The sequence below is a fragment of the Fukomys damarensis genome, unplaced genomic scaffold (genome assembly GCF_012274545.1).
Source record: "Fukomys damarensis isolate Sample0158 unplaced genomic scaffold, DMR_v1.0_HiC HiC_scaffold_24, whole genome shotgun sequence".
NCBI classification, from domain to species: domain Eukaryota; kingdom Metazoa; phylum Chordata; class Mammalia; order Rodentia; family Bathyergidae; genus Fukomys; species Fukomys damarensis.
In genome coordinates, this window is record NW_022900936.1 from 64,803,619 (window position 1) to 64,828,228 (window position 24,610).

Here is a 24,610-nt window from a genome sequence, read left to right on the forward strand (position 1 = left end):
ATACCTGACTTGGTCAGGGTGTACGATCTGCTTGATGATCCTTCCATGTTCTGTTTTGCAGTACCTTATTGAGGATTTTTGCATCTATTTTCATTAGGGAGATTGGCTTATAGTTCTCTTTTTTGGTTGGGTCTTTCCTGGTTTTGGAATCAAAGTAACACTTCTAGGAATGAATTTGGAAGTATGGCTTCCCTTTCAACTTCATTAAAAAGTTTAAAGAGTAGTGGCTATAGTTCTTCTCTAAAAGTCTTGTAGAATTCATCAGTAAAGCATCATGACCTGGGCTTTTCTTTGTTGGTAAATTTTTAATTATGGTTTCAGTTTCACTGAATTTAATTGGGGTTTTAGAATTTTTGTATCTTCTTCATTCAACTTTGGTAATTCATCTAGAGATCTGTCCATTTCTTCTGTGCTCTGTATTTTATTAGAGTACAGGTTCCCAAAGTAGGTATTGATGGTGCTCTGGATTTCTAGTTCATAAAATATCATGATTTTTCTTTTTTCCCAACCCTCTCCCTTCAACCCTTCTTCTCCTCCTTATTTATACAGTTTCCATTTTTTCCTTCTATTATTTTAAAATTTTTTTACCCTCCTTTCCCTTCCTTTTTCCTCTTTCTATTTGAACATTTCCCAATATCTGTTATACATTTTGGTCCTTATTTACACTCTTGGTTTCTTGAACCCAATAAATAATGTGATATTTAAACATGTATGTCTGATTTATTTCACTTAAAAATACAGTCTCAAGGTGCATCTATTTATCTAGAAATGTCTCATTTTTTTCCTTTATGGCAAAGCATTACTCCATTGTATTAAAAAACACATTTTCTGTATCCATTCATTAGTTGATGGGCATTTGGCCTGTTTAAGATTTAGCTTTTATAAACTATGCTGCTATAAACATGGGTGTGCATATATTGCTGTGGTATGATGCTTTTAATTCTTTTGGAAAGATACCAAGATGGAGAATAGCTTCTAGTTTTAGTTCTTTGAGGAATCTCCACATTGATTTCCACAGTGGTTGCACCAGTCTACACTCCCACCGATGCTGGAGGAGAGTTTCTTTTCCCACAGCCTCACTAGCACTTATTATTGGTTGATTTCTTGATAGCAGCCATTCTTTCATGAGTGAGATGGAATCTAAGTGGTGTTTTAATTTGCATTCCTCTACTGGCCATTGATGTTGAATATTTTTTTCAGTATTTATTTGTTGTTTATACTTTTTCATCTGAGAAGATCTACTCACTTCAGATGCCCATTTTTGGATTGGGTTATCAAATTTGGAGGCTTGAATTTTGTAGTTTTTTACACAATCTAGATACTACTCTACTCCTTGGAGGGTTAGCTGGTAAATTTTTTCCCACTCTGTGCATTATCTTTTTTATAATGTTGGTGATTTGTTTTGCTATGCAAAAGCTTTTTAATAAGATGAGATCCAAGATTCTTTGAAATATTTCTTGTGTGATCAGGGTTCTGTTCATAAAGTCTTTGCCTACACCTATGTCTTCAAGAGTTCTACATATTCTTTCTTCCAGCAGATTTAGTGTTTCCATTATAATATTTAAAACTTTGATCCATTTCAATTTTAGTTTAGTGCATGGAGAAAGATAATGGGCCTATCGTTAATCTTCAGCATATGGAAAGCCAGTTTCCTCGGCAACACTTATTAAAGAGGCTTTATTCCAGTGAAGGTGTTTGGCCCCTTTGTCAAAGATAAGGTGGCTGAATATTTTGGGGGCTGTTTCTGCCTCTTCTAATTTATTCCATTAACCCTTGGGTTTGGTTTTGTTGTTATTATTTTTGTTTTTTTTTTTTGTTTTTCAATACCATGCTGTTTTTATCATAGTATCACTCTAGTATAATTTCATGTCAGAGATTGTGATAGTCCCTGACTTGCCTTTGTTGCCCAGCATTACTTGTGCTATTCTAGGTCTCTTCTAGTTCCAAATGAATTTTAGGATTATTTTCTTAATTTTAGAAGATATGCTATTGGTATTTTGATCAGGATTGCATAATATATGTATAGAACTCTGCCCTCCAGAAATAGGGGGTATCTTTTTATTTTCTGATGTTCTTTCTCTTCAGTATCCTTTTGCTAGATCACTGTAGTTTTCAATGTAAAACTGTTATTTTCTCTTTTGAATGGATTTCTAAGTATTTTATTTTTATGATATTGTAAGAGGTGAGATTTTACTAATGTCTCTCACTGTCTTTATTTGTGTACAAGAATTCTTTGTTTTTGAGTATTGACTTTGTATTTGCCTATACTTCTGATTTTGGTTCATTAAATCTAGTAGTGTTTTGCTGGATTTTTGAGGATCTTCTATGTAGAACATCATGCCATTTGAAATAATTTTAATTTAACTTCTTCCAATCCTTATTTCTTTTGTTTTTCTCCTCTTGTCTAATTCCTGTGGCTAATGTTTCCAGAAGTATATTGAATAGGAGTGATGATAGTGTAGTTCCTTGTCTTGTTCCCGCTTCTAGAGTGAAAGGTTTCAGTTATTGACCATTTAGTATGATGTTGCCTGTTGCATTGTCATAGATGGCTTTTATCAGATTGAGATAAATACAATCAGTTCCAATTTTCTGTAGGGTATTCATCTTGAATGGGTGTTGGACTTTGTCAAATGCTTTTTCTGCATCTATTGAGATGATCATATGCTTTTTGTCCTTGCTTCTGTTAATATGGAATATTACTTCTATTGATTTGTATTCGTTGTACCATCCCTGCATCCCTGGATGAATACTACTTGTTTGGTATATACTCCTCTTTATGATTTGATGCATTTTGTTTGCCTATACTTATTGAGGATTTTGCATCTATGTTTATTAGGGAGATTTATCTGTAGTTCTCTCTTTTGGGTTGAATCATTTTCTGGTTTTGGTATTAGGGTAATGCTTACTGCTAGGAATGAGTTTGGAAGCATTGCTATATTTCAGTTTTATTGAAGAGTTTGAGGAGTAGTGACATTCGATCCTTTCTAAATTTCTTGCAGACTCAAGCAGTGAATCCATCAGGATCTTGTCTTTCCTTTTTTGCTAGGTTTTTAATTACATCTTCAATTTCCTTAACTGATATTGGTTTATTTAAAATTTGTATATCTTATTGATTCAGCTTTGGTAATTCATATGTATCTAGGAATATGTGCAATTTTTCTGTATTTTCTGTCTTATTAGAATGTAGGATCTCAAAGTAGATATTAATAATCTTCTGGATTTCTCCAGGATTTGTTGTGATTTCACCCTGTTCATTCCTAATTCCATAAATTTGTATCTTTTCTTTCCTTTTTATGATAAGGTTGACTAAGGGTTTCTCTATTTTAATATTTCCAAGAGCCAACTATTTAAAGCTTTGATTCTTTGTATGTTTTCTTAGTCTCAGTTACATTTTTTGCTCTGATTTTTATAATATTTGTCCTTGTACATGCTTTTGAGTTTACATTGCACTTCTTTTTCTAGAAGCTTGAGGTTCAACATTAGGTTGCACTCACTCTTTTGCTGATATGATAATTCACTGCTATATATTTTTTCTTGAGGACTGCTTTCATTGCATCCATAAGTTCTGGTATTTTTTTTTTTGGCACTATCATTTAAGTGTAGATACTTTCTAATTTCTTTTTTAATTTCATCTGTGACCCATTGCTGTTCACTTAATTTCAATGTGTTCATGCAGTTTTTATAATTTTATTTGCCATTGAGTCCCAGTTTCAATGCTCTATGGTGAGATAATATGCATGGGATAATTTCAATTCCTTTACATTTACTTAAGCATGTTCTAAGGCAGGTATGTGTTCTATTTTGGAGAACATCTCATCTGCAGCTGAGAAGAGTGGGTGGGTTACTCTGTGACAACTATTACGTTCATTTGTTCAAAATTTTGTTTATTTCTGACATTTGTTGATTTTTAGACAGATCCTAGTTGACCTATTTGTGACAGTGGGGTTTTAAGGTTCCTTATTCTGGTTGCATTAGTGCTTATTTGATTTTCTATATCCTTTAATATGTGTTTTGTGTAGTTGGTGCACTGGTATTTGGTACCTATATATTTATAATTATCTCTTCCTCTTAGATTTTTCCCTTTACAAGTATGTAGTGACACTTTTTGTCTCTTTCGAGACAAAAAGTCTTAGCTTGAAATCTACTTTATCTGCAAAGAGAATTGCTACACCTGCTTTTTTCCAGGTTTTTGTCACATGGAGTAGTTTTCCATCCTTTGACTTTAAGTCTATGAATTTTTTATAAGTTAAATGTGTTTCTTGTATGCAGCACATTGTTGATCCTTGCTTTTTGATCTATTCTGGTAACCTGCTTCTTTTGATTGGTGAATTATGACCATTTTCATTGATGGTTATAACTAATATGCATCGACTTATCCTTTTCTTATAATTTTCCTGTTGTTGTTTCCCTTTCTTTTCCCTTAGATTACTTGCTTGCCTGGTGGATTCATTCTATTGGGGTTCATGGAATTATAATTATTATCGCTTTTTAGAATACCTTTCACAATATTTTGGAGTAGTCATGAATTTTTTCAGGTGTTCTTTGTCATGGAAGTATCTTATTTCTCTATCAACTTTGAATTATAGTTTTGTGTGAGATAATGCCAATCTTGGTTCGAGGTTGTTTTCCTTTAGGGCTTGAAATCCTTTACTCCAAGGTCTCCTTGACTTTAGGGTTTGGTTGAAAAGTCTGCTGTGATTCTGGCGGTCTTTATAGGTACTGTGTTTCTTTTCTCACAGCTTTTAATATTCTGCTCTATGAAATTTTTAAAAATTCTATTCTAGTGTTGAATTTCTGGAATCTTAATGATTGTATGCCTTGGCAAAATAATTGTTGATCATGGCTATCTGGATCTGTATGCCTCACTTATCTGTATGTCAAATTCTTTTTCCGTGCTTGGGATGGATTTTTTTTTTCCATTTCTTCTTTGAACGTATTTTTTTGTCACTGTTCTTTGCATCATTTAGCAGCTTTTGGATTGATTTTTCATGGTCCTTTGTTATTTTAAAAAATCTTTCTTTTCCTGATTGCTATCTGCAAACCCATCTTTTAGATCCAATATTCTGCTGTCCTGTTGGTTGGTTTTGCTACATTTTAATCTCCCGAATGTTTGAATCTGTTTCCACTTCTTTCCCATATTGGGCATACATGGCTTCCATCATGTTCTTAAGTTCTTCTATATTTTTTTTATCTGTAACTACTCTAGATTCATTAATCATTGTCCTTCATTATGGCCATCATCCCTTTAGTTGTCTGATAAATTATTTTTAATTTGCTTTTTTCCTAGAAAACCTATATGGTTTCACTTTAATAATTAGGGAAATTAGGAAATGCAAATTAAAGCCATAATAAGATATCATTTTACATTCAACATGTATTTAAGAAAATTCAGAAGTTGGTTAGAAACGTGTTGCAAAGGGTATGGTTCAATGGAAATTCTGTATTGTAAACAGAAACATAAATTTGTAAATCTGGAACAATTTAACATTATCTTGTCAATTTGATTATTTTCATACTGTAAGATCTACCAAGTCTACTTTTTGTGCATGAATAACAAATGTTGTTTACAAGGTTCTTTATAGCTGTATTATTTATAATATCAAAAGAAAGAAAATAAAGTTATAAGTGCCCAAGTATCAACAAGTATCTAAATTGAGCAGACTATTATATATTAAAGCACTAACAGTGAATGATGTACAAGCAAAAATATGTATGAATTTAGAAATCTGATATGTGAAAAACCTATTTCTGTAATTTATGTACATCATAATACCATTATAAAGTTTTAAAATGCAGCAGAAGTGAAAAATATATCAACTTGTAGGTGTCCACTGTTCAGACCAAACTCTCTCTCACTTTGCTGTGCTTTCCCTACAACTGTGTCTAACAACCCAACCAAGAAATTTCATAGGTTAAAGTCAAAATAAACTCGAGAAAAATCTTCTGCCTTCAAATAAGAGAAGCAGAAATGTAATGAGGTGTCTGCTGCCAATATGCACTATACATTCTACCAACATTGCCTTGTTTTACTCTATTTGTTTAATATTAGTTTAAATAACTATGCTTCCCTTTTCCTGTCAAAAAACTGCTGACAAGCCAGATGACTGCTGCTTCCATTTGCTTTTCTGGGGAGCAGGGAAAGAAAAATAATTTGAGTGTGAATGAAGCAAGAAGATGGATTGAATGATAGTGGAATCTAGAGTAAAATTCAAGCTACTCCAACGTGTCTTGCAGGCTATAAAATGTAGTTTAATCAAAGTGCCTTTTTATGTTCAAATGATTTTAAAATTGGACTGCCAAAAACTTAATATGCAACATAGAGTTTCAGTGTTGCAAGATGAAAGGGTTCTGAGATCTCTTGCACAACAATGTGGACATGTTTACAATTATTCAAAAAAATTAATATGCAAAAAATTTTAAACCTGAAAAACTCAGTATATTTTTGTAGTATATACATGTAATTGATAATACTGTAAAAAAGCAAGAAGATTTAAAAAGATTTCAGGGTAATTGTGGCAAAGAAGAAAAAAAGGCAGAATCAAGAAGAGCATATATGAAGAAGATTCAACTTATCAGAAAAGTTCTTTGGGTAGTTTCAATACAGTTAGACTTTATAACTTAAATCTGTGTTACATTGTTTTATTCAAATCAAATATTACATTGTAAAAACAAAGTTAAAGTTTGGTTGTATGAAGTCTCACACTACATCCTGCAGAATGTTTCAGAAATTACTTTCTAAAACTATGTATAAATATATGATTAAATACATAAATATGCAAAATAATTCATTGCATCTTTATTTGCACTAACCCAAAATTGACAACAACCCAAATGTCCATTAATGGTTGGTGAACAGATGAAATATATACATATAATAGGATACTATAAGCAGTAAAGAGAAACCATTTTTTAGATGTATGTAGTAATTATTATCCTCACAAGCATGCTAAGTAAAGGTCCATGCACAAAAGAGTAAATATTATGTTTATTTTACTTAATCAAATTCTAATAAAAAGAATCTGTACTGGCAGAAAGTAAATCATCAGAATCTACTGGGATACAAGACAGTTTTATTCTGGCATAAAGTAATTTTGGGGGGTGATGAAACTATTCTAAAATTAGATGATTGTGTCATGGTGACAGCCATATAAATTTATTAAAATTATCAATCTGTATTCTTACAGTGGGTGAATGTTAGGGTATGTAAATTGTGTCTCAGTGAATCTGTTAAACCACATTGCTTTATCTGTGACTATTCCCTCTTCAAAAAAATTAGTTGAGGGGTGGGGATTTAGTTCATTGGTTCGGCCGCCTGCCTCACAAGCACAAGGTCCCAAGTTCAATCCCCAGTTCAAAAAACAAAATTAGTTGACCATATATATGTGAATTTACATCTGGACTCTCTAATCATATTGTTTCATTGATTTATGCCTCCATTTATCATTAATAGCCCAATAATTATATGGTGGCTTTTAGAACGAGACTTAATGCTAGGTAGTTTGAGTCTTCGAAATTTGTTTTTTTATTTTTCAAAATTACTTTGATGATTATAGTTTTTATCTTTGTCTATATATTTTAGAATCATTTTATTTCTACATGAACTTTTTTGGCATATTTCATTTGGGTTTACACTGAATGTGCATTCTATTTGGGGAAAACTAAGACCTAATATCTTACAGTATTCAGGAATATATCATTTCATTAACACATTTCATTATTTCTTTGATCGGCATTTTTAATTTTTACCATACAAATTTGTATTCATTTACATCAAGCTATCTTATGTTTAATTTTTGCTTTTGTAAATGATATTTTGTAATTCAACTTAAAAGTAGTTTTACTGTTACATAGAAGCACAACTGAATTTTGCCTCTTGTATTTTATCTTCATAATTATCTTAAACTCATGAGTTCCAGTATCCCTTTTAATCGTTGAGATTTTCTGCATACTAATTTTCTACATCATGTGATCTACAAATAGAAAAACTTTTATCTCTTTTCAGGTGTACATTTTCTGTTTCTTTTTCTTTCTACTGTAGTGATGAACTCCAATATGATGTGAGGGTAAACTTTTTTGCTTCATTTCTGATTTTAAGGGGGAAGCAATTGGTCTTTTACTATTATGTATGTTAAGGTACTATCTATCTGTAGATTGTTGCTAGATACCATTTAAGCTGAAGTTTCCTCTATTTCTAATTTACTGTTTTTTCCACAAATGGGTGGTGAATTTTTGGTATATGTTTTTTCTACATCTATCAAAATGATCATTTGTTTTTTCTTCTTTGACAGTGTGGTGCATTACAACATAATGAGTTTTTAAAAAGTATGTAACTGACTTTGCACTCCTAAGACAAAACCTCAATTATGATGAATTACCTTATTTATATCTTATGTAACTTGATCTGGTGATACTTTATTGACAATTTTTATGCCTATGCTCATGAATAATATTGGTGTTTGATTTTCATGTAATTTTTTTTCTGGTTTTGAAGATAATGCTGATTTCATCATATGTTAAGTGTTCTATCCTCTTCTATTTTGTAGATGATAGAATTAATATTGGCGTATTTTAAAAATCATAACCATTACATGCATTTAGGGATTTTATTTTATATTTTAAAGATGTCAAAATTATGTTAATCCTTTTTATTAAATGTACAAAATTTTACCCTAGGAATTTTGCTTATTTTCCATGGATTAGTTTTCACTATACCACATAAAGTCTTACAGTAAAGTCTAAGGAATTGTTCTTTTTATAATCTTCAGGTTTTAGGGTATTCTTTGAGGAACAAGACAGTGTTTTGAGTTTTAAAAATTTTTATCATACATGAGTTTTCATTAGTCATATTTTTTAATCAAAATTAAAAGTAACTCATGTTTTGTACATTTTGGAGTGATTTTTTTATTCAATGTACTTTAAATAATGCTAATCTGTTTTTTATCTAGTCATGCAGATGGATCAGTAAAATTTTGGGATGCTTCTGCAAGTAAGTTTTAAGTTTATCCCTATAAACAATAAACGTTTGGGTAATGTTGAGTCATGGCCATCCATTATATTTTAGCACTTAACATTTCATTTTTAGAAATGTATTGCTATTACAAATTCCATATCTCCTATTGATAGACCAGCTTAAAGTTTCTCTTTTGTACTTATCTTCTGTAATGTAGAACACACAAGACAAAGTCCTGTCAGCAACCCATTTTGTCTTTAAGATGTAATATATCAGAAATAGTACTAGACTTTGACAATTAGCTGTGTTTAAAGAATTTTCTTTGCTTCCTAGCTATACAGTCTTCAACACATACTTTTATCTCTATAGTCTCGACTTTTCTTTCTCACTCATCTACTAAGTCCTGTGGAGATCAAAAGAAATTATTTGATAGCAAAAAATTCTTATTGCATTTTAAAGAATTATTTAATTTATGGAATAAATATTCTCCTCATTGTTGAAGGACACACAAAAATAATTAGATCTTCCTTATACCCATAAAGATTTTCAGAAGATTTAATGGCCACTAGAAAAAATAAAGAAATGCACATGTGTCACTACCCGGCAAACAATATGATAAGAATTCTAAATGTAATACAACACAAATCCTATTTATTTTCAGAAATAGTAAGTATTTATTTGGACTCAGGAAAGATATTTTAATAGTGATAGTGTGAATTTTGGAGGATGGTCAAGATTTTAACATGAAGAGAACAGGTGACCAACACACTACATTTCAGAAGATATATGACTGGGAAGATGAAGTGAACTTTTTTGGAAATAAGGAATACAAGAGAGTTTTGAACTTTATAGAAATACCAGAAATTTCAAATAAAAATTTGATAGAGCAATTGGGAATGGAGGAAACAGCACAAAAGTGATATTTGAAGCTATGGAAATTAATAATTTCTGAAGGAGACTATAAAAAACAAATGTAGAAGAAAAAATTGACTTTTTAAAAAATTGACTCTTTTTCAGCTTTAATTGAGTTTATTGGTACATTTTAGAGATACAGTACAGTTACATTCATTGTTGGGATCTTGTACCTCTACATGACAAGTCTTGTCTTGATGATACTCTTCTATCACAAGTTAGGGTCCTAAGCAATCAAGAAAACCAATATGAGAAAAAGATTTAAAGGCTTAGAATCTAAGGCCCCTTTCCTGACCTTATATATTAGTCACTGTTCAGTTACTGGGACAAAATACCTGACCTATACAGCTCAAAGGAGAAAGAGTTATTTTGGCACATTTTTAGAAGTTTTGGTTCATGGTGGGCTGGCTTCAGCGTAGAACCATCAGAGCAGGAGAGAATAGCAGAGGAAAGCTGCTCACCTCATAGCAGCCAGCAAGCCGCCAGTGGGGAAAAATCAGAGAGGAAGGGGTTTGGTCCATATACCCTTCAAAGGCACCCTTCCTTCTGCTGAGTCCTACCTCCTAGTAACCCATTCAGCTATGAACACATCAATGGATTAATCCTTTGATGAGGTGAGTGCCTTCATGATTCAGTCATATGTGGACCAGTGAGCATTTGGGGGAATATTTCAGATCAAATCATAACAAGTTTCATATATTAAAGAGTAAATGGGCCAGGAATTTAGCTCAGTGGTTCTGCTGCCTGCCTTGGAGGAACAAGGTCCCAAATTTGATCCCTGGTCCAATAAATAAATAAATAAACAAATAAATAAATAAATAAATGATTAAAGAGAAACTAAAAAAAGCGACAGATTTTCTTTTGGTGAATCTTTTCATGCAAATATGAGCTTGTTTCTTTTTTTTCAGCTTTAATTGAGTTTATTGGTACATTTTAGGAATACAGTACAGTTGCATTCATTGTTGGGATCTTGTACCTCTACATGACAAGTCTTGATTCTCATTTTTTCCCCTTACCCCTGCCCTCCCTTTACTCCCCTCCCCATCTACAAACACTTTATTTTCATCTTTTCATTATCTCACATTTTTTTCTTTTCCCTTATTACCCTTCCCCTACCCATCCCACCTTCGCTACACCTTTAGCTCCTTTCTTCCCATTTCTAAATGTCAGTAATCTTATTAGGATCTTATGTATTATTGCAGATTATTCACACCAGGGAAACTATTTGGTATTTACACATGTGTGACTTATTTATTTCACTTAGGAGTATATCTTCAATATGTATCCATTTTCCTATGAATGAATCTATTTTCTCGTTCTTTATGGCTGAGTATGAGCTTGTTTCTTGAACAAACTTATGCATACTGATTTCATTGCTCTTTTCCTACCACCTCAGAGTTACTTCTTACTTCTAAAGTATGAGAGGACACTTTACAATTCTATTAGAGTACGTAAAACCCCTTAGGATGTATAACAATCTTTTAAGAAGTTAATTTTTAATTAAAAACATTGTTTTATCACATTCACAATATATATTGCAAAGAATTGCTCCAGCTTTAACATCTTTACTATATTCAGTTATGAGACACATCTTTAATATAATGGATGTTACCAAAGAAATACCAGTCTGCTAATTTTGGGAAACAATGTCTAAGAAATGAAAAATTGAATTTATACTATTAGTTTTCTATTGCTAGTAATAGATCATCACAATTTAATGATTGAAACAAAACCTCTTTATTACCTTATAGTCCCTATGTGTTACAAATCTGATTGCTTCCTAACTGAATCCTTTGCTCAAGAGTCTCACAAGAGTATAGTCAAAGTATTGACTGAATTTGCAGTTTCCTTTGAGGCACAAGGGTCTCTTTCAAGCTCATATGTAGTTGATACCAGATTTAATTTTCTTGCATGTTTAGAATCCACTGTGGCTTATTGCTTCAAGACCAGTACAAAAGTTATCTGTTTCTCTTTAAGGAGGGCCCTAATCCCTTTTTAAAAGGGCACACCTACTTATGACAAGCCTATTGAGAATAATCTCTATATTGATTAACTCAAAGTCACCTAATTAGGGTCCTTAATTATTTATGTAAAATCTTTTTGCCATTTTTATGTAACACACAAAGGTATCCCATCTGACCTCTAAGAGTCCAACTATTGCACTTAATAGAGTGTCTTGCCCATTTAAGAGCTATTTTAGTTTAACATAATTTCAGGCTTACAGAAAAAATAGGGGAAAAAAGGTATTATGAAATGTATTGCTTTCAACCAGATTCCCCCATATGTATTACATTTGTGTCCTTCTCTTGTTTTCTTTCTCTGCCTCTCTCTTTCTTCCTCCCAAGCCCTCCCTCTCTTCCTCTTCTCATCTTCTCTTCTCTTCTCACCGTCACCCTGGTATCACCCTTCCTTTCTTTTTGTCTTCCCTTTTTTCGCTAGTCTTTATTCCCTCCTCCTGATAGTCTTTCACACCAATGTGGACACATATGCACAAAAATGTACATATAGACATACAGTTTTTTAGCCATTTGAGAATAAATTATAGACAGAGGCATAATGCTCCTCTAATACTTTAAATTAAACATATATACATACCTTGTACAAACAAGAGCACTCTTTTACACAACCTAAACATCAAAGCCAGGAGATTGTTTATACGAAACTCTTTTCTAAGTCACCAGATCTTATTTAGCTTTTGCCAACTCTCTCAGTAATATTTTTTATAACAAAAGAACATCTAGGATGATTTGTTACATTTGGTCACTATATCCAGTTAATTTTAAAATTCTGGAACAATTCTGAGCATTGACATTTTTGATGAAATCAGGATAGTTATTTTGTAGAATCACCTTCAATTTTGGGTTTCACTAATGCTTCTGTTGATGAAATTTAGTTTTTTTCTTTTATTGAGTTTATTGGTACATTTTAGGTATACAGTACAATTACATTCTTATTGGGATCTTGTACCTTTACATGACAGGTTTTGGTTCTCATTTTTTCCCCCTTATCCATGCCCTCCCTTTGCCCTCTCCTCCCCTCCCCATCCATTTTTTCATTTTATCATTTTTTTCTTTTCCCTTATTACCTTTAACCTACCCTTCCCACTTAGGGAAAGTGGGAAGATGAAATTTAGTTTTAAACTTTTGGCAAGAGCTGAGTTTTGAAAGTTTTCTCAAACATCATTTGTAGAATCAGAGCTCTTTTGTAGGGGAGTTAGTATAATCACAATTTCAAATGGAAAAAAATATTACCCCAACTAAATATTCTTGAAAATAGTTCACAAACTCAGTTTGCTGCTGCTGTTATTGTTTGTTTGTTTGTTTGTTGGTACCAGGGATCAAACTCTGGACCCTGCACTTGAGAGACAGGTGCAGTGCCACTGAGCTAAATCCCTGGCCCACAAACTCAAGTTTTGTAAGATTTGTATTTTACCTTTTCTTAACATAGCCAATCAGAATAGATCTTTATTAAAAGAATTACAGATTCTTGGCTTCCAGTATTGCTAGCTGGTAAATTACAATGTTTCTTATCCGAAGGAATGTCTCAAAATTTTTGATAGAAGTTAACCTAAGTATAATGTCATACTCCTATCTAGCAATCAAAGGAATACATTATGAAAAAACACTAAGGGGTATCCCCCAGGACAGAATCATGTCATATTTCTACTGTATACTTTCTGCCCTAGTGTTTTCATCAATAAACAAGAATAAAAATATGTCATGGGACTTTTCTCAAGATCACTTGAGGGAATAAATGCTTATTCAATGGCATATATGTTCAATAATTGTTTATTTTTACCCTCTAGTCTTCATCTCAGTACTATACTGAAATAAGGCCATAATATTAAACAATTACTAGTTCCATGTATTCTTCTGTACTTATGTTTTACCTTTGTGGTCTAAAAAGTACATTGAAAAAGTTTTAACAACATCTAAACATTAGTTCAAATTAGAAGATAACTGTTTCAATATCTCATAGTAACTCTGCAGATGCTGTATAAGCTAAAAACTTCAAAAGTCTTTGAAAAACAAAAAGTGGGAGAAGGCAAACAGTCATGTGAAATTGTAGAAGAAGATCCATTTGCCATTCAGATGATTTATTGGTGTCCGGAGAGCAGAATATTTTGTGTATCAGGAGTCTCTGCATATGTCATTATTTATAAATTCAGCAGACATGAAATTACAACAGAAATAGTGGTAAGTTATCTAAAATATAATTTTTACACTTAATAGTTAATAAAAGAAACCAATTATAGATTTGGGTTACTATTACTAATTGGTATGGTTTTAAGCCAACAAAAATGCAGCATATGGCCAGTGATATAGTTCATAGGATTTTAAATTTTTATTGTAACTTAATACATACATTAAAAATGGTTTAGCTTAATATGAGATGAACATTTCTCTATTAAAACAGTATTTTCTATCAATGCCCATGAGCTTAATATTTTAAGTTAATCTTGCTACAAATTAAATATATTATTTTCATTTTTCTCTTTGATATATACAAGATTTTTCTATCCCGTTTATGTTGCATCTTTGTGGCCAAAATGACTGAATTTCTTCCACCAGTATTAGAACTAATTGCCAGTATTAGAAGTTCGGCTTTATGATTATCCACTTGTATGACAAAGGAAATTATAGAATATATGATATTTTGAAATATATATGCATTATAGAATGCACCTACCTTTACATATATATAATGTACCAGTTGTATATAATTACTGATTTATGTATAAGTCATATTAGTGCAAGTATTGTTCTGCATTTATTTTTAAATTTAACTGTTTTTTTTCTAGTCAACTAATTGTTTTAAGTGGTTATTTCTGAACTACAATAAGGTTTCCTTTAATTACTATTTTTATAGCAATGCAAATGATTATCCTATTTGAGCCTATTATCAGAAAATAAAGATTCATTACACTAGCCCTTCTGTATTTTTACTTCAACAGCTAAAATTAGCATCACCCTTACAGTACATCAGACTCCCAAGTTTTGAAGTCAGTTATAACTAGGTTTTAATTCTACCTTTACCATTGAATGCCAGTGCAACTATGAGCAACTCAAAAGGCAGTAGTAGAATCTGGATGTGATTCACTTTCATCACCTACATAACTTTTTGTGTGAATAAAATGCAAAATAAATGTAAACTAGAAATACTGATATCAATTTCATAGGGGTTTATCTGATTATATAAAGATAATTCCAAAAATATACATTTTACATTACAGAATAAATATTTGTTATAAAATCTATTTTAAAATATTTAATGCATCTATAGGCATTATTTTAAAATACTTTTAGTTTTAGAAAAGGTTAGGGGTCACCTATTTATTTCTATATAGATCATCAAATCTAATGTTAGGCATGGTGCCTAAGTACAGTAAATGTTTGATAATCATTGCCACTAGAGTTACATAGAATTACATAGTTTTAATTTTGTTATAGCAATCACCTTGGTAATATTGCTATATTAAACATCCCTTAATGTCATGTTTTTGTAAGCAGTTATTTTCAATTCCAGAAATGTACATTTTGCATTATAGACCAAATATTTTTTATGAAATCAATTTTAATTAAAATATTTAATGCATCTATAAGCATTATTTTTAAATATTTTTAGTTTTAGAAAAGGTTTGGGATCACCTTTTTATTTCTATATAAATCACAAATCAATGATAATCATTATTAAGTAGTTCTGATCAAGGTAATGATATTAAAAAGGGAAAAATTAAGGAAAAAAACAAAAAATGTGGAACTTTTCTGGAAAAATTTTTAAATTAGTGCAAAGACAAGATTCACTGAGGGTTTTTTTTAAAGTAAAATACTTTGTACAAATAATACAAACGTACATAGTTTCATTTCTTTCATTGAAATAATGAACATTTCTTTAAAACCTTTTTATTTTATTATATATCAAATTATCGTTTATACAATATCTTAAGGAATATTTATCATGTATAAACTTTACTGGTATTTTCTTATAATTGTAAAGAATTAAAAATTTGTTTTTTGTAATTGCCATTGAGTATTCCATATAATTGATGATTTAATTCAGGTTGACATACTTCTCAACATTAATGTAAGTTCAAATTGAATTTACTAATCAGAAAAAATTGTGAATAATTACTACAAAGTTATCAGATATATTAATGTAAGTATTCATTTTTATGATGTAGATTAAATTAAAACTTGATTTTTTAAGTCATTAGAGGTACGACTTCAGTATGATGTTGAAGATATTATTACCCCTGATCCAGAAACAAGTCCTCCGTTTCCAGATCTCTCATCCCAGCTTCCTTCTTCAAGGAGTCTTTCCGGAAGCACTAACACTGTGGCTAGTGAAGGAATAACAAAGGACAGTATTCCATGCCTGAAGTAAGAGTTGCTACCAAATTTTAAAGCAATTGTATATATTAATCATATAATTCTTGGACATTATGACAAATAAAATCACTCTTCTAAGTTTTTGTCAAGTGATTTATAGTAAACCAATGTGTATTTTGGTATTTTCTTCAAACTTACACAATATCCTCATCTTTCATTTACTTATTTTTTTATATTTCCTTCTCAGAAAGATCTAAAAGAAAAGATAGCTTTGCGGCTGGGGATTTAGCTCAGTGGTGCTGCGCCTGACTTGGAAGCACAGGTACTGAGTTCGATCCCTGGTACCAAAAAAACAAAACAAAACAAAACAAATAAACAAAAGAAAACCAGAGAGAAAGAAAAAGAAAACATAACTTTGATAGAATGAGAACTGTGGCAGGGCAAAAACTTGATAACTTGCTTGGTACTTTTTCAATTGAAAAAGTATGTTTATGGTACATCTTCAGCTATCTTAGAATAAAAATCAAAACCAAGCTTAGTATCTATTAGAAGTATATTCTATGAGAAAAAAGAATTTTTCTTATATTGCTAATTACTCTATAATACTTCTTTTATTTTTGCTAACTTGCTAGTTGTAGTGTTCTCTCAATGTATCTAACAAAGTTTAGCAAAATAATCTAATAAAATCTAAAGTTAATAAAGCCCATTGTAATATTTATGTAAAATTTTTGTGATTTGTATTATAGGGTGTAAATTATTACTGCTTCTACATTGTCAAAACAAATGTGTCTAGCGTGGACTAATTGGAGAATTAAGCAAGAAATTTATCTGAACACCATTTGAAAACCTCTGCACCTGCTCCTTGAAATATAAATAGCTAATTTCCTTATTTCTTATGAAAAGATTAATTGAAAATTTAAAGATTTCAGGAACAGAGCATGGCTTGGCAATACATGCCTGTAATCCTACCACTTGTAAGGCTGAGGCAGAAGGATTGTCCCAAGTTCAGGGGCAGCCTGTGCTACATAGTCAATTCAAGGCCAGTGTAAACTACATAGCAAGGCCATGACTCAAAAAAAAAAAAACAAAAACAAAAACAAAAAAACCCCCAAAAAACAGCTGGGCTGGGCTTTAGCTCAGTAGTTCCACTGCCTGCCTCACAAGCACAAGGTCCAGAGTTCAATCCCCGATATTCCCCAAAAAACAAAAAAACCCAGCCAACAAAGATTTCAGGAGCAAAATCTGTATAATTAGTATTGATCCTTAGGTTTTTTCCCAGAACAATTTTGTGGTTTAAAAAAAATGTAAATATAAACATATATTAATAGGAAAAAATCTACAAATTGAAAAATCACCATAAAAATTTAGCTAATGTTATGATTTTTATACATTTAATTATTGTTTATATCAATTAGCTTTATTTCTATTAGAATGAAAACTAGAAAAAGAACAAAGTTCAAGAAAGAGCTTAAGACCTGTTTCTTAAGAAAACCTATCATTAAGGCATGCATCTCCAACATAACTATATAATAACAAAAATTTAAAATAAGAATGAGAGAAAAACAAGTGATGGCAACATAGACTTGGTGGTAGAGATGAAGTAACCAGTAAAAATTTTTGAAGTGTAATTGAAGAATTAATTTGAAAAATATAATGGGAATCTTCATAATTAAGATTATCATTAGTTAAAAAATAAAGTATGGTCCTATACTATATAGTTAGTGTCTAAGGACCAAGCAGCAAAACTGACCTAAGTAATATTATTCTGTGAATTATAAGTGGTTCTTGAGTTGTATGTAAGTCTTTAAGTCTGACCTTTTTTTTTTCCTCATTGAGTTTATTGGTACATTTTATGTATACAGTACAGTTACATTCATCATTGGGATCTTGTACCTCTACATGACAGGTCTTGGTTCTCATTTTCCCCTTATCCCTGCCCTCCCTTCACCCTCTCCTCCCTTCCCTATTTACAAATACTTTATTTCCCATTTTTTCATTTTCTCGTTTTATTTTTTTCTTTTCCCTTATTTCCTTTCCCCTACCCTTCCCACTTAAGTCTGACCTTCTTAATGAGGGCTATTATGACCACTCATTTTTCATTCAAAGAGGCACAAAAGCAAAAATATTTTAAAGTTACACATATATATGCTTATATTGATAAGAATTGCTAAAAATTAAAATTGTCTAGTTGAAATGTTCATTAGTTAATGTTTCTAGGAATCTAGGTTTAGCAAAGCAAAGTAACTTAGAGATGAGGCTGACATAAATGTAGTAATGTGTGGATTATATACAACATTTATGTCAGACTTATATGTAAGTTATAAAGCATAACAATAAAAAGAATGACCACCCATCTAAATAGATCAATATTTCCAATAGCTTTACTCCTCTTCACCTCTTCTAAAATTGCTCTATCAATCTTTTACTTTCTTCAAGTCAGTCTTTATAACTTACATATATTTAACCACATAAAAATAATAGCATAATAAAAATAATTCAACAGACTACACTCAAAAGAAAAAAAGGAAATTATGAAGAAAAATTGAAATTATGGACCTGACTCTGAAAAGTTGCTTTAAAAAGTGGGTTGGTATATTTCAAGAAACTAGAGAACACTCTCCACCTACATGCTGGACCAGTGCCTAGTGTTACATATTTCTGTAGGATAATTCCATGTAATTTGTCAACATAAACCAGATTAGGTAAAAGAGGACCAATTGTAGGCCATCATAAGGGCAAAATCATTAGCATGCTTGCTTAAACTGCAGATAATAGAAATACCTTTTTTTCTTTCTAGTGTTAAGACACGACCAGTGAAAATGCCTCCAGGATATCAAGCAGAACTTGTTATTCAGTTGGTATGGGTAGATGGTGAACCTCCTCAACAGATTACCAGTCTTGCTGTAAGCTCAGCATATGGAATGTAAGTAATTAAACTTACTGATATGTATTCTTTAACTACTACTTTTAAATATTTTAGATACTTCTCTTGAAATATTTAATTGAAGTCTTTCCTTCAATAGAAACCTTTCCTTCAATTTTTGACTGAAAATAATATAGGAAAAATGATACTTTAAAATTTTTTTTAGTTTAATGGTACATTTTAGGTATACAGTACAGTTACATTCATCATTGGGATCTTGTACCTTTACATGACAGGTCTTGGTTTTCATTTTATTCCTCTTGTCCCTGTCCTCCCTTCTCCCCCTCCTCCCCTTCCCATTGATAATTTAAATTTAAATTATAGTTGTATGTTCTGTCTCAATGTCAAATGCAGAATGGTGTTCCCACACCTGATGTTAGGATGTTATTACATTTCTACTTTTCGTTTGATTGATTTTGTATTTTCTAGGTCTTTTCTTCTTATGCTTCATTTTAACTATTTTCTTCCTTCTTGACTTTTATAGGCCATCAGTACTCTCTTCAAATGAGTCTAATCTAGTGGGAGATTGGCAGTGGAGTTCAATTTTAGTTTTCTTTTTAGTTGCAAATCTTCCATTTGATTCTTAACACATCCTATTCTTTTATTATATTATCACTTTTGTCCTTTATTTCCTTGAAGGTTTTGAATGTACTTACATTAAATACATGGGCTACTATAACAAAATGATTTAGAGTGGTTACTTTATAAACAACAGAAATTTATTGCTCACATTTGTCAGGCATCCCAAATCAAGACATCAGCTGATTCAATATCTGGTAAGGGTTAATTCTTTTTCAAAGATGACATCTTCAGAGTGCATGCTCATAGAACAAAAGAGTCAAAAAATAACCCTCAGGCATTTTTTTATACGGACCCTGATCTTATTCATGAAGGTAGAGATTTCATGACCTAATCACCTTCTAAATGACCTACCTTTTAATACCATCACCTTGGGGCTTTGATTTATACATGAATTTTGAGGATATACAAAAATAAAGACTGCAACATACTGTCCCTGATTCCCTAAATTTGTGTCCTTTTCATAATCAAAATATATTCAATCTTTTTTTTTTTAATTGAGTTTATTGGTACATTTAGGGATACAGTACAGTTACATTCATTGTTGGGATCATGTACCTTTACATGGCAAGTCTTGATTCTCATTTTTTCCCCTTACCTCTGCCCTCCCTTTGCTCCAAAAATCAACACTTTCTAGCAGCAACTCAAAATTTTAAACCTTAAAATTAATTTAAATATTTTCTAAATCACATAGAGGTGAGACTCAAGGTATGATTCATTCAGAGGAAAATTCCTTTCCAACTGTGAGTATATGAACTCAAACAAGTTATATGTTTCCAAAATACAATGATAGGATAGACATTCCCATTCTAAAAGAGATAAGTAGAAAAAAAGAAGGGGATAATAGATTCTGAGTAACTCCAAAGTACAAGATAGAAATGTTAAACCCTAAGTCTGAATAATAACCTTGACTCTATGTTCTGCCTTATATACAAACAGGGTTGGATCCCAAGCCTTTGGGCAGACATGTTCCAATAGTTTTGCTGAGTGGGCACATACCGTGCCACAGCTCTCATTGGTTGGTGTCTCATGCCTGGAGCTCTCCCAAGTTGATGACATATGCTGATGGATCTACCATTTGAGGGTCTTCGTAGCTCTACTAGACATACCCTTTGGGGGGTCTCTCTTCTGGCCCTGCTTTGCCAGTTCTCTGCCTAGGCCTCTAAACCCTCGGGGCATCCTTTGAAATCTAAATAAAGGTACCATGCCCCACAGTTTGTGCACTCTGTGGACTAGTGGAGATGAGACCTCATAGACACAGCCAAAGTTTAGTGCTTGTGCCCTTCTGAAAGGTGACTGCTTTTGCTATCATTACACATTGGCCCACCAGAGCCACATGTGGAATGGCTAAGGACCACTGTCCAGAATATGGAGAGCAGAAATTTGAGGAAGCACAGGGGAGCAAGTTCCTTTGGTATCTGAGGGATTCTTGTGAAATAGTTCCATTCCTTAAGCCCTCACACTCTGGAACAGTGATACTAGTGGCAGACCCATTGATCTCCAAAGTACCTTTGGGATCCTTCCTCCATTATTTTCTGTTTGTCCATATTAATCTCCATATCAAACCCAAGTGATGATTTTCTTTCAAATACACTTTTTACTTCTTTATAACATGGTCAGACTGAGAAATTTCAAAATCATCATTCCATTCTCTGTGTACCTTTGGATTATAATTTCAGACTTAATTTCTTTTTTTTTTTCATTTTACTATGAGTAGTTAAGAGGAGTCATTCTGTACCTTCAATATTTTACTTAGCTATTTCTTCTGTAAGATACATTGTTTCATCATTCAGTTCTACTTTGTACGAAGAACAAAGACATAAAAAAATCAGCCAAATTCTTTGACACTATATGAGTCACCTTCCTTCCAATTTTTAATAATCTACTCATCTTCTGAATTTTCCTCAGAATGGCCTTTACTGTTCATATTTCTACCAAGATTGTTTATATCCTCTTAGTAATCACAAAGAATATTAAGGCTTTCTCTATGTTCTTCACCTTTTTCTAACCCATCACTAGAATTTCCCTTAGAGCTCATGAATTATTAATAAAAAGACAATAGAAAAATATGTAAAAAATTTGAATAAATGTGACAAAAGCAGATCTCCAAGAGACAATATATAAACATACATAATGTCATGTTACATAATGTTTCATTCAATTATGGACCACATGTATGACAGTGGTCCCATAAGATTTTATTACTGAGAAATATTATAACTGTTTAAGTACACTGCTATGTTTACCCATTGGTGAAATTACCTAATGCATTTTTCAGATCATATGTCCACTCTTAAGTAAAATATTATTTTTTAATTGTACTTTTCTAATGTACAGCCACATTAATAATCTTGGTAGTGTTTGAAAATTCTCATAATTAGCTGATATCCACTTTATCAAATTATCAGCCTTATTTCCTTCATTTTAATATGAATATGTACACATTCTACAACATAGAAACTAGGAGTGTGCGCAACAAAAATGCAAGTACACATACAGCAGAGGATAGCAGCATTATTTACAGCAGCAGTTTTATTCTTATTAATATTCCCAAACTAAAGACACTAAATTGAATTCTATAACAATGAATTATATTTATAGGCACCAAATCCTAAAAGCCTAAACATGATACATAACATATTAGATATGCTTATGGCATAAAGCTATACATATATAGTTTCAGTGCACTAAACTGATTTTCATTTTAAGAAGTCAAATTTAGGAATAGAAAGGGAGAAGTAATAATTGAGAAATGCATGAAGCCATTGATGATAACATTCTTTTTAACTTTCTGTAATTTTAATAACTTAAAAACAGATTTTCAGATTTTTTTTAGGATAGAACTTTGATTTTATTTTTAATTAACACATATTTGTATATATGTAGAGAACAGTGAGATATCACAATACCTGTATATATAATGGGTACTGATGAAATCAGAGAAATTAACATTTCCATTTACGTTTGGCACCTTCAAGATCCACCCTTACAGTTCTTTTAAAAAACACATAATGGATTATTATTGTGACCTGTTTTTCCTCATATCTAATTATATTTTGGTAGCCATTACTCAAAGTCCCTCTATTTCTCCCTCCTTCCTACACTTGCTACCTTCTAGTAATCCATATCCTAAACTCCTACTTTGATCAGAACTTTTTTAACTTTGACATCTGAGAGAGAACAGTAGTGTTTGTCTTTCTGTGTCTTAGTTCACTTAACACGGTGTTCTTCAACTCTATCCACTTTGCCTCAGATGACAAGATTTCTTTGTAATATTCAGCATTCATGTAATATATGCACACACACACACACACACACACACACACACACACTACTCTTTCTCTAAACTTTTACTGATATATAGGCTCCTCCCTTCAGTAACTTGACTAATATGAATAGTGCTACAATAATCATGGAAGTGAAGGCATCATTTTCATATTCTGATTTCATTTCCTTTAGACCCATACCCAGAAGTGCAAAAATTTAGTTTTTGAGAAACCTTCATACTATTCACCATAATGTCTATACTAATTTACAGTATATTCCTACCATCAATTTTCAATTTCTGCATCCTTCTCACTTTTTTGGGAGTTTTTTGTTAATTATATTAGTACATTTATGATACATAATATATTCATTATGGGGAGTTTGGTAAAATGATTACGTTTATCATGGAGAGTTAGTACAGGTATATAGTGCATATTAATTTTTTTTATCCTATATACCTCCCTGTTCCTTTCAGCTCTTGGTCTCCTTTCCATTTGCAAAAGTTCTATTTTTATTTTTTCTTTAATTATTTTCTTCTTTCATTCCCTTTCCCCTTTCTTCCCTCCTCCATCCATCTCTTGTTCCCTCATCCATTTGAAAAAGAGCTCCCCACTTCCTATTTATCTATCTACTATTTTGCTCTTCATTTATAATTTTTTTAGTTTCTCATATAGAAACCATGTGATACTTAAGCTTCTATGTTTGACTTATTTCACTTAATATGGTCTCAAGGTACATCCATTTACCTATGAATACCTCAAAATTTTCTTTATGAAAGGGTAGAATGCCATTATGTAAAAATGCCACACTTTCTTTATCCACTCATCTGTTGATGGGTGTATAGGCTGTTTAAAAGAATTATCTATTATAAATTATGTTGCTATAAACATAGGAATACGTATTTCTATAGTATGATGTATAGAAATTCACTAGAAAGTGAATAGCTAGGTTAAATGGAATTTCTAGTTTTAGTCTTTTTAGGAATTGACACAGATTTTCATAGTTTTTTTACTAGTTTATATTCCTACCAACAATAAAGAAGAGTTCCTTTTACCCACATCTTTGCCAGGATTTTCTGATTTCTTGAAGATAGCCATTCTTTATGGAGAAAGATGGTATTGTATTTCATTGTTGTTTTACTTTGCATTTCTCTAAAAGCAAAAGATGCTGAGTACTTTTTCATGTACTTATTGTCCATTTGTACTTCTGAGAAAGCATCTATTCATTTTGGTTGCCCATGTTTTGTTTTGTTTTTCTTGTTTCTTGTGTATATTAATTTATTTTCTTAATTGACTTTATTGGTACATTTTAGGTATACATAATGATCCCATTCATCACATTCATCACAGCAAATTTGTGTCTATACATGATCTATCTTGATTCTTATTTTTCCCTCCATTTAACCCGTCTACCCCTACTTATTTACAAAAGTTTTTTATTTCCAGTTTTCCTTCTTTACTCATTTTTTTCTTTTTCCTTCCTTCCTTTCCCTCCCCACCCCTCCCTAGTTCTCCTATCTATTTGAACATTGTTTTCTTATTTCACAATATTTATTACACATTTTGGTCCTTATTTACATGTCAGTTTCTCACACCAGAAAAACAATACATTATTTACACATTTGTCTTATTTATTTCATTAGATTATGAT

The 24,610-nt window shown here is 31.6% G+C and overlaps 1 protein-coding gene across 7 annotated transcripts in view; it reads left to right on the forward strand.

Moving 5' to 3' along the window:
* Stxbp5l (syntaxin binding protein 5 like) overlaps positions 1–24,610 on the forward strand; it is a 391,696-nt gene that overhangs the window by 193,930 nt on the left and 173,156 nt on the right. For all 7 annotated transcript variants that reach the window (XR_781365.3, XM_033768099.1, XM_010630004.2 and 4 more), the window contains 4 exons: positions 8,946–8,986; positions 13,841–14,058; positions 16,070–16,242; positions 18,989–19,114. Coding sequence is in view for 6 of the 7 variants with exons in the window: in XM_033768099.1 (XP_033623990.1) it covers positions 8,946–8,986; positions 13,841–14,058; positions 16,070–16,242; positions 18,989–19,114 (558 nt within the window). In the remaining variant the exon portion in view is untranslated. The remainder of the gene's footprint in view (positions 1–8,945; positions 8,987–13,840; positions 14,059–16,069; positions 16,243–18,988; positions 19,115–24,610) is intronic.